This window comes from Theropithecus gelada, chromosome 6 (assembly GCF_003255815.1).
Source record: "Theropithecus gelada isolate Dixy chromosome 6, Tgel_1.0, whole genome shotgun sequence".
Classification (NCBI taxonomy): domain Eukaryota; kingdom Metazoa; phylum Chordata; class Mammalia; order Primates; family Cercopithecidae; genus Theropithecus; species Theropithecus gelada.
Genome location: NC_037673.1, coordinates 143,733,014 through 143,744,550, shown reverse-complemented (window position 1 = coordinate 143,744,550; position 11,537 = coordinate 143,733,014). Strand labels below are relative to the sequence as shown.

At 40.5% G+C, this 11,537-nt stretch overlaps 1 protein-coding gene across 1 annotated transcript in view; it reads right to left on the bottom strand.

Annotated features, from left to right (window-relative positions):
* Positions 1 to 11,537, bottom strand: part of STK32A (serine/threonine kinase 32A) — an 83,882-nt gene that overhangs the window by 37,188 nt on the left and 35,157 nt on the right. The window contains exon 3 of the mRNA XM_025389423.1: positions 8,253 to 8,290. Coding sequence (XP_025245208.1) covers positions 8,253 to 8,290 — 38 coding nt within the window. The remainder of the gene's footprint in view (positions 1 to 8,252; positions 8,291 to 11,537) is intronic.

Genomic DNA, 11,537 nt, shown 5'->3' with positions numbered 1-11,537 from the left:
GGGGGGGGGGGGGGGGGGGGAAATCAACTTTAGTTTGTTTTTTTTTTTTTTATTTAATGTAATTTTTGGCTGGGCGCGGTGGCTCACGCCTGTAATCCCAGCACTTTGGGAGGCCGAGGTGGGCGGATCACGAGGTCAGGAGATCGAGACCATCCTGGCTAACACGGTGAAACCCCGTCTCTACTAAAAATACAAAACATTAGCCGGGCATGGTGGCGGGCGCCTGTAGTCCCAGCTACTCGGGAGGCTGAGGCAGGAGAATGGCGTGAACCCGGGAGGCGGAGCTTGCAGTGAGCCGAGATCGCGCCACTGCACTCCAGCCTGGGCGACAGAGCGAGACTCCGTCTCAAAAAAAAAAAATTAATTTACTTTTTTTTTTTTTCTTTTTTTTTTGAGATGGAGTCTTACTCTGTTGCCAGGCTGGAGTGTCATGGTGTGATCTCGGCTCACTGCAAGCTCCGCCTCCTGGGTTCAAGTGATTTTTCTGCCTCAGCCTCTCGAGTAGCTGGGATTACAGGCCTGCACAACCATGCCCAGCTAATTTTTTTATTTTTAGTGGAGACGGGATTTCACCATGTTGGCCAGGGTGTTCTATGATTTCCTGACCTCGGCCTCCGAAAGTGTTGGGATTACAGGCGTGAGCCGCTGCGCCCAGCCAATGAGTTTCATTTTTAAAGGGATTCTATAAAGAGCACTAGACCGGGAGCCAGGAGGCCTGGGTTCTGCCTTGAACTCTGCCTCTAACACATAGTAGACTTTAAGTCCTTTTCCAAGGTGGATCTAAATTTTCCTTTATATAAAAAAAGAAGTGGTAGACTAAATGATCTCTAGGGTCTCTCTCAGCTTTAACACCCAAAGCAATATAGTGTGGGTCTCATACTTGTATTTGGCGGGGAACACTCTCTCTGAGGTGCTCTAGGGTCCCTGCATTTACAGCTAGAGGGAACAAAAGGGCAGTGCCAAAAGCTCAGGCAGACAAGCCTATTATGTTAGCTGTTGGCATGACAGTCATCTGCTTCAGAGAATCTTGAAGTGTTGGCATTTCCATTTACATGTGTCTGTGGTTTTGATGAGATACAGCTGTAATTGGAGGGCATGTCATCGGATTCTTCCAGGGCCCACGGTCCACACTCTCCATATTAAACTTCATTGTCTGCTCCCTGATAGTATCCAGCCTGCTGCTAAACATAAATCTCACTGCCTTTATCACCAGGATTTTATTTTGTGCAGAAAGTGTTTTGGCTTTGTTTATGTGATGATATTGCAGTAAAGTAAAGGTAGCACTCATCGAGTTAAAAGGTATTCTTGCCGCAGTGGCACCAATGCCTGATTTCAATAACTTACCCTATCATAGCATAGGTTGCCTCCGTTTTTTCTTTTTCTCTTTCTCCCCATAGGTTCTGCTCATAGTGTTGGACCAGTGATTCACAAAGTTTAATACAAATCAGGTGAGTCTGGAGACGGTTGTGAAGCGTCTGTTTCTTGGAGTAAGCCTGCTTGACTTCAAGTCTAGGTTCTACCACTAACTAGCTGTGTTACCTTGAAAACGTCACTTACCCTCTCTGTAAAGTTGGAAAGCTAATCATAGTCTTCTCAAGAGGTTATTGGAAATATTAAATGAAATAATGATTATGGGAGACTTAGCACAGCATTTGGCAAGAAGTAAGCGTTTAATTGTTGGTATCTGTCATTATCAGAAACTTCAGTGTAATTTTGCAAAATACATGTGCCTGGGCTTTGGTCTCCTGAAACTCCAATTCAGTGGGACTTGTAGGAGAGCCAGGTATCTGTAGTAAAAACAACAAATTCCACAGGTGATTCAGATGAGCAGCCAGACATGCAGCTATCTACTTTAGTCTGCACAGATTTTCCAAGCTGACTCAGCTACAAGATTATCTATGCTCATGTAGAAGTGGAAGGTAGAGAAGGTTTTAGAGCCAATTGGTTCCTACAATGTAGTGCCCAGACCAGGAGTATAGCATCACCTGGGAACTTGTTAGATATGCAAATTCTTACACCCCGCTCCTCCCTGAGCTCTATTATACTAAATCAGAAACTCTGTGGGTTGGGCGCCAAAGTTTAAATAAGCCCTCCAGGTGATTATGAGACCTAATAAAGTTTGAGATTACAGTTTTAAAAGAGGGCCTGGCTTAGCAGAACATCTCAACTCTGGTGAGTACTCATTACATGTCAATTGAAAGAATGCTGAATGTTTTCCTTTTAAGTGTTGTTTACACTTACATGATTAATTCAGTTTTCAAAATGTTGTTGCACAAAGTTTCTCCTTTAGCCTAGTGAGGTAGGCCCTATTTTATGTATGAGTCATTTATGGCTAAGTTCAAAAAACTCAAAAGTTACAGAGCTGGAGTTTAGACCCAGAATTTTGTCTAGGATCCCTTTGTCAGGTTGTGAATCTACCAAAAACTTTGTGTGCTGTATCACAAGACCAAAGAACTGAAAACCTAAAACAATTTCTGATTGGCTCAGAGTTCTAGTCCACTTCCAGGATGCCTATTCAAGGACAGGGAGAAATTATTTGAGGGTCAGTTTCCACTGGATCTTCTAGCCTGGTGCTCCTGAGCTAAACAATGAAAGCAGAACTTTACAGAATGCTGGTCCTAAGCCTCAGTCCCAGGTCCGGCTACAGCCATGCCTCGCTTCTACTTACCATGGTGACCTATCTGCCAGGTTCCCTTCTGTGTTTTTATTTATTTATTTATTTATTTTGAGACGGAGTCTCGCTGTGTCGCCCAGGCTGGAGTGCAGTGGTCGGATCTCGGCTCACTGCAAGCTCCGCCTCCCGGGTTCACGCCATTCTCCCGCCTCAGCCTCCGAGTAGCTGGGACTACAGGCGCCCGCCACCACGCCCGGCTAGTTTTTTTGTTTGTTTGTTTTGTATTTTTAGTAGAGACGGGGTTTCACCATGTTAGCCAGGACGGTCTCGATCTCCTGACCTCGTGATCCACCCGCCTCGGCCTCCCAAAGCCTGCTGTGTTTTGAAAATGAAATTTGACTGCTGGATCACAGGAAAGGGTTCACTCTCCTACTGATTGAAGGACACAGGAATTGCCTTGGGAATGAAGGACTCCTGGCTTTTTTCATAAGCCCAGGCCTTGGGTGAACCTTAGAGCAGAGTTTCTCAACCTCAGCACCATTGAAATATTGGTGCTGGTAATTTTTTGCAGTGCAAACTGTCCTGTGCTTTGCGGGATGCCTGCTAGCATCCCGGCCTCTACCCACTAGCTGCTGATATCACCTCCCAACCCTGGCTGGAATCCTGATAATCAAAAATGTCTCCAGAAATTACCAAATGTCCCCTGCAGGGAGAAGCAGTAGAGCAAAATCATGGCTGGTTGAGAATCACTACCTTAGTGAAAAGTTTTTCAGGTGCAAGCCTCAGAATTTCCTAATTTACCATCCTAGGGGAGAGTTTCTGCCTTTTCTTTTTGCCTCTATTGCTTGGGACAGAGGATTATATAAAAAAATCTGATTTCATCTTATGATGCCATTGAATCCAGTCATCATTGTTGTCATCATTTACACTCTTACTGCTCCTGTGCAGAGCCTGAGGATCTCTGTCATCAACACAGTACTCTAGGGCACCATAACCACTTGGTTGGCACTGCTCCCAACTTTTAAGTCTCTCCTAATTGCAGGTGTTTAGAATATGTGCCCCACATTTTTCTGAGCTGCTTGCTGAAAATGCATAGCCCTAGGTACTACCTAGGGAGTGATTATCTGCGGATAAGTTACTGTATTCTATACTGTATGTTGTTTTAAAAGGAAACTGTCCACTTTATCTTTTGGCACATGTTGAGACTCTGCAATGAAAAGGCTGTTAAGATGGCAGCCTCGGTTTTTTTCTCACCTCCTACACTAAGTTTTTGCCTCTATTCCTTGTAACAGGATGGTATTAAGAAACCTAAGTGACAAATGATGACATAATTGTCATTTTCTCTGACATGTCAAGCATATATTACTGTTCCTCTAATTGTAGCATTTCCTGAATAAGAAAAATACAAGAATTTTAGACACTATGGAATTGATAGAATTGGATGGGGTACTTAAATTGGTAGGAAATGAAAATATACATTAGGATAGTGGGTCGGGAGTCACACAAGACCTAATGCCATCTTGCTCTGAACTAGTAAATGGGACATTTGGGGAGAACAGTACAGATGTGCTCTAAGTTAAAAACATTTTTTAAGGCAAATTCTGATGTACAAGAAACATTTATTCACACAGAGGATTTCCCATTTTACAACTGGCTCCTTTAAATGTCAATCTTTTCAGATGAATATAAAGAATATGAATCAGTAAGAATACAAGTTTCTGCCTGTTACTGAATCGTGTTGCATTAAAATGTAAGCAACATGGTGTGATACACAGCTCACTTGTAGGGATGGGCATAGGAGGCACCAGAGAGACAGGTGGTTACCCTTCACAGTGGCTGAAATTTCCACACAAGAGGCCCGTGCGACAGCCCATCAGGGAGGAAATATTGTAAATGGAGATAGAGAAGGCAAATGAAGTCTTGAAATATGAGCTCCACATGGAAAGTCACACCAGCAGACACTCTAAAAAGCAGGCATTGATTTGTGGTTCAGCTGATTCTCACAAGATCAGCTGTACATAATGAGCTGGGGGGAGGTGAACAACAGGAATTTATTCATTGAAAAGTGGTTAGTTACATTCCTTGAGTAATGTCTGAGAGTCCTACTTTTTCAGAATCTGAACAAACAGAAAGTAAATAACTCCAGAAAAATTATTATCTCCGGAAAGAGATCCCTAAGACAATGTTTACAAAAGGGCTCTCGGTCTTTTTTGTTTGCTCACTTCTGTACCATTCATACACAATCTTTCCCAAAGCAATTGATTTTCAAATTGAGTTAGGGTAGGAATATAATACAGAAAAGCCTCTTCTTAATTCATGGACCAAATTTTAAAAAACCTTGAGAATGAAAGCAGTCCTTGTAAATAAGACACCAGATAACAGGGGCAGCCTGAGACTCTCTCTCCGGCACACTGGAATGATGGCTTGTATCCTGTAAGCAACAGAGCCCCAGCTCCACAAAGAATAAAATGTCATGACTGCGCCCTTGCCCCCTGCACACATGAAAGACAGCAAATGGACACAGAAAGTGTAGTTACCTGAGGATGAAGGGATAAACAAAATGGTTTAAACACAAGATCTAACAAGTAGACAAGCAGAATATTTGGTATATCACTTCTGAAATCAAAATAATTATTTGGGAAAGACAGCTTTCACAGATTCTATCTGGTAGAGATTTGGTACATAGTAGGTATGTGTCAGCATAGACAAAGTTACATAAAACAAGATGAAGCATTCCCAGCTTCCTTTCCAAGAAAAGAAAGCCATGACTACCTCATACGAGTTGTACTAATATTTGACTTTTATTGAGTGATTTCTTTGTGACAGTCATCACATCAAGTACTTTACACGTATTACGTCAGTCTTTACAATGACCCCAAGATGTAAGTGTTCTTTTGATCCCTGAAAAAAACTAAGACAAAGTTTAGGCAACTTGTCAAACCTCTCAGGACTAGTCAACGAGTGAGATGGCCGGGTGCGGTGGCTCACATCTGTAATCCCAGCACTTTGGGAGGCTGAGGCAGGCAGATCACGAGGTGAAGAGATCAAGACCATCCTGGCTAACACGGTGAAACCCCGTCTCTAATAAAAATACAATAAATTGGCTGGGTGTGGTGGCAGGCACCTGTAGTCCCAGCTACTCGGGAGGCTGGGGCAGGAGAATGGCATCAACCCGGGAGGTGGAGCTTGCAGTGAGCACAGATCACGCCACTGCACTCCAGCCTGGGTGACAGAGCGAGACTCCATCTCAAAAAAAAAACAAAACAAAACTAGATGAGTGAAGTGTGTTTTGAATGAAGACAATCTGACTCCAGAATTCACATTCTTAGCCACACTGTTACACAATTAATCTTTCACAAGGATAGTCTCTAAGGGTGGTTAAACTTCAAGATTAATTGATTTCTTCAGGTTTTTCATCATCTGCAATGACCAAGTCGCCAAGAAAATGAGGAGGAAGAAGTTTACTGAAGGAGAACAGGATGTCTTAATGATAGAAATAAGATGAAGCCATGGATGAGACCTGGGGTGAAAACACTGTTCTCTGAATGGAGGATAAAGCTTGGAAAGTGTTGGATTGATAGGACCTACATGCCTCCATTCAGGGCCTCTATAAATGGTGGAACAGCAGAAATCATGCACAAAGGCACCCAGCTGAGGGAGCAAGTGAGGACTAAATCCTAACTTGGGTTCTCCTTGGTAGGCCATGTGCTGTCGGGAAGCTGTGGCGGGCAGAGGGAGCACTTTTCCCTAAGTTCCACAAAGGTGGCCTCTCTAGGCTAGAAAAGAAGCTAGTGGTAATGGTTTTTTCCCCCCAGCAAGAGACAGAGTCTCTCTGTGCTGCCCAGGCTGGATTCAAACTCCTGGGCTCAAGGGATCCTCCTGCCTCAGCCTCCCAAGTGACTGGTACTACAGGTGCCTGCCACTATACCTAGCTCTGAATAGCTGGTATTTTAAAGAAAGTCACCTTCATGCTAAATCTCACCATTGCTTACATTTCTGAGAATCAGAGACTCTGTTTTCAAATGTCAGAAGCAGTAAAGGTAAGGGAGAAATAAGGCATCGGAAGAAAGTGGAAAAAATCTTTTTGGACAGTCCATAAATAAGTAATGACACTGAGCTTTGAAATTAGAGGTCATATACCAGTGTTTCTTAGCCCCCTGAGCACAGGTGGGATCAGGCAAATCAGGCTCAAAACTAGGTAAATAAATAATGAGAAATAGATGGTACTTGGAGTTTCAGTTCCACTTGCAAATCCTTTTTGTAAAAATTGAATAAGGAGCTTTTAAGATTTAGGACTCTCCTCATCTAGCAGCCTTCTAAAGACATAACAAAGAGCTTATTGACACTGTTAACATTTATAACATACAGTCTGTGTGTCCTACAGAATTTCCCTGATGTTCTAATAAATCTAAATATACACAAAAATCAATATTAGGAAGAAATTATACACATTTAATCACTGCGGGCAAAAGGTTATTCTAGAGGGTATAATCAGTAGTTCTTGAAATTCAGCATTCACTTATCACCATCTTGATTATTGCCATATCCCTATATCACAAATCTGGATAACACATATACTTTTATCGTTTTTATGTTTTTCTTTACCTGGTTTTTCGCAAACTAAAATTTTTAACGAGAAAACTTGCTATTTCTTCTGATATACATTGGTACATATTGGTCATGTGCCGGCATAGACAAAACCACATAAAACAAGATGAAGCAGTTCCAGCTTCCTTTCCAAGGGGAGAAAGCCACGACCACCTCACAAAAATTGTACCAATATTAGACTTTTATTGAGTGATTTCTTCGTGACAGTCACTGCATCAAGTACTTTACATGTATTAGGTCAGTCTTTACAATGACCCTAAGATGTAAGTATTCTTCTGTGATAGCAAAGTAAATGTAAAAATCAATTTGCAAATGTAAAACCAATTTGCCTTTTATAAGAAGGAATGCAGAAAAGTAGATGCAGTTGTTCTCACTCATAGGTGGGAACTGAACGATGAGAACACTTGGACACAGGAAGGGGAACATCTTACACCTGGGCCTGTCATGGGGTGGGGGAGCAGGGAGGGATAGCATTAGGAGATACACGTTATGTAAATGATGAGTTAATGGGTGCAGCACACCAACATGGTACATGTATACATATGTAACAAACCTGCACGTTGTGCACATGTACCCTAGAACTTAAAGTATAATAATAATAATAAAAAGTAGATGCAATGAGAACAAAATAATGTCATGAATGTCTAGGTAGATGCTATTGCTGGCCAGTTGCTCTCAGCTTGAGGCCTTCTGTATCATTATAAAAAAATACGTGATTGTGTGTTATATTAAGGTCAAAAAACACTAAAAAATTGTGATGGTTTTCTTGAAGAAATATAGTAGTGGAAGAAAATGGAGTAGAATAGGATTTTCTCATTAGGTAAATTCAATGTGATTTAAGGGTGTATTGTTGTACTATAACCTGCCATAAGTAATAAAGTTCCCCCATATTGTCTATGAGGAGTTTGTAGGTAGAGCTCAACTGAATAGAGGAAAATACCTTTTTCATGTGTAATACCCCTCTGCTGGGAATAATCAACTTTTCTACATGCATGTCATGTACTTGATTAGAAACAAATCACTCACTTACCATGTTCATCAAGTAAAATATTGTCAGGCTTCATATCCCTAGAGGAGTAAAAAGAAAAAAGAAAGTTGCTCACAATAAAACAAACAGAACTAAGGGGTAGGGGCAAGAAAATGCTCAAGAAAGCCAACTAGAGTTGAAACAATGTACTAGCTTCTCAATACTCATCTTCTCATTCAATTCTCATGGTAAATTTATGAAACAGAAAATACCCAATTTCTAAATCAGAAAACTGAAGCTTAACCCAAGGTCACGGAGCTAGTAAATGGAAGAACTGGGCTCTGAACCAAGGCATCTCTCATTCAAAAACTCAGACTCTAAACTTCCTATAGCATATTGTATCTAAGCATGTAGATATTGGTCCATCGGATCATATAAAGCATTTACAGTGCCATAAAGTAACATTAGTAGCATTAAGCATCATTTTCTTATGTAACTCTAGAATTACACAGATGATGTGAACTTAAAGACTATACATGGGAAAAACATGATTGATAATGTAGTTATACAACCACCCCCTGTCTCCCTTTGCCTCCTCACATCCACACCTGCTGTTACTTTGCCTGAATTAGAGTCCTCTCACTGAGTGCACTCAGACAACACAGCTTCACCCTTAACCCCACAGCTCAGATGCCACTTCCTGCAGGAAGCCTTCCTGATTTTTCAATTCTGGGTCAAATTCCCCCTAACCCCATATATTCTGACCACACGGGATACTTCTTCCACCATAACATTTATCACACTTTATCACACACTTGGTTCTGTTTATTGATAATGGGACTTGTTACTTATTAATATTTTTAAGTAAAGAGTAAGCTGACAGACTTGGTCTGTCAAAGATTAAGGTATTATTATTCTAGCAGCATGAAAGCCATTTGACTAGGCTGAAAATGTGTTCCCAAAACCAGTTTCAGAATTTCTTCCCTAATGGAGTCCATGAATTTAGGCTGAAGGGCTTTAATGGTACATTAGGGAAAGGCAGTAAAAATCTGAGAGTGGAAAAGTGAGGGCTATTATAAAGTACAATGTGATTCTTTGATTCAGGAGTGCTCCTTACTATAATATTCACCAAGGCTTTGCAAACTCTATCATTCTATCCTCCAAGTATTAACCATCAGACTACTCCCTTCATTGGAAGAAGGTGGGTTTTGTGCTCTCCTATGGATTTTTTTTTTACTTTGCTATTTTTTCAGTCATTTTAAAATAAAAATTGTGTGTTTAAAGTGGCCAACATGATACTTTGATTTAGCGAATTTCCAGTATATAATGCAATGTTACTAACTATAGCTATCTTGCTGTACATCAGTGTGTAAAAGACTGGTCCAAATCTTTTCACTAACTACCCTAGGAATAATAATTAAATAACTATAGGTCTTATAACATCCTAAAAAAAAATTCTGGCCAGGGACAGTGGTGTGTACCTATAGTCCCAGCCACTCAGGAGGTGGAGGAGGGAGTATCACCTGAGCCGAGGAGTTTGAGGCGCATTGCACTATGATTGTGTCTTGAATAGACACTGCACTCCAGCCTGGGCAACAAAGCAAAATCCCGACTCAAAAAATTTTTCTAATCTCTGCAAGTTTTCCAAGTGGACCATGATGTCAGGGATGGTTTCTTGATTAATATCATATTCTATCCCAGTGCCTCATGGTCAGTAAATGAAGAACTTAATGACACCCAGAGAAATTCCAGTGCACTCAAGAAGGCTGATCCTAACAGTATATACAGAGCACTGTGGCACACCATCAGATACTCTCTGCAGCATAAAGCTAGAGATAAACCAGGTGTTTGGCTCTTTCCACCTCTTCAGATCTACATCCAGTGAGCATCAGGTACTGTTTGCCAGGTGAGAAAGAGGCCCAGAGGAGCCCTACCAAGGATGGTTGAGAGTTGAGTGAGGCAAGATCAGTATAAAATTTCTTGGCCTGAATTTATGAGGACTTACTGGGAGAAATTAATTGCTGTGGATTTGACATTTTATGAGTTTTCTGTTAAATCCCTGAGCACCATTTTTCTTATTTATTGAATCCATACATCATTGTGTTAACTACTTTTCCCAGAAACTACTTTGAAACTTAATAACACGGAGATCAGAGAGGGAACAATTAGTTTAATGTGATACTTCTTAATTAAATCTTGTATTCATTTATTCATCAGATATTTACCTACTTTGGTAAGTCACTGTAGTAAGATACAGAAAACCTAGAGATAAATCAGACATAGTTCCCTTGGGATGGAGAGGATGAGAAAGCTTCATAAAGAACAATGACATAGAATGGGAAAGGGGTATTTTTACTGCAAATTCAGAGAAAGAATATAAGAAAAATATAAGAAAAATGTATAAGAGAAAGTGGATTTGTAAACATAAAAATAAATTACCTAAGCTTAGATTCTAACTATATAGTTTCTCCAAAACATAACAGGGTAACATCTAATTCACTACAGGGTAAATTGCAGTATGGAAGGTTGTTTATTCATATACCAGGAGAGAGAAAATGAAAAGAAACTTAGTGTGCTCTATTAAAATTCCTACTAGAGCAAGTTGAGATTTTCTAGTTTTAAATTTTAGCACCACTTCTTTACCTTTTCAGTCTTCTCAAGTAAAAATAAATATGAAATAACTTACAATATGTTTCTTTCATTGAAAGTAGTCTATAATATATTTTAACTTAGTGGATAATAAGCCTGGATATGCTTCAGAATCAACTGGGGAGATTTGAACAGTGTGGATTCTCTTGTCAGGGGCATTCAGACCAGAGTAACTCCATCTTGAATAGGTGAGATAGGAATTTAGTCATCAGCAGGACTAGTTTTGCAAGGTACAAGTCACAAAGACCCTGCTGATAGAAATAAGATGCAGTAAAGAAGCTGGCTAAAACCAAGATGGTGACAAAAGTGATCTCTGGTCATCCTCACTGCTCATTATATACTAATTATAATACATGAGCATGCTAAAAGACAGTCTCACCAGCACCACGACAAATGCCTTGGCAATGTCTGGACGCTACCTATATGGTCTAAAATGCGGAGTCTAAATGCGCTATCTATGTGGTCTAAAATCCTCAGTTCTGGGAAATCCCCAAAGTCTTAACTCATTTCAGCATTAACTCAAAAGTCCACAGTAAAATGTCTCATTTAAGATAAGGCAAGTCCCTTTTATCTATGAGCCTGTAAAATCAAAAACAAGTTAGTTACTTCTTAGATACAGTGGGGTTACAGGCATTGGGTAAATACACTCATTTCAAATAAGAGGAATTGGCCAAAACAAAGGGGCTACAGGTCTCATAG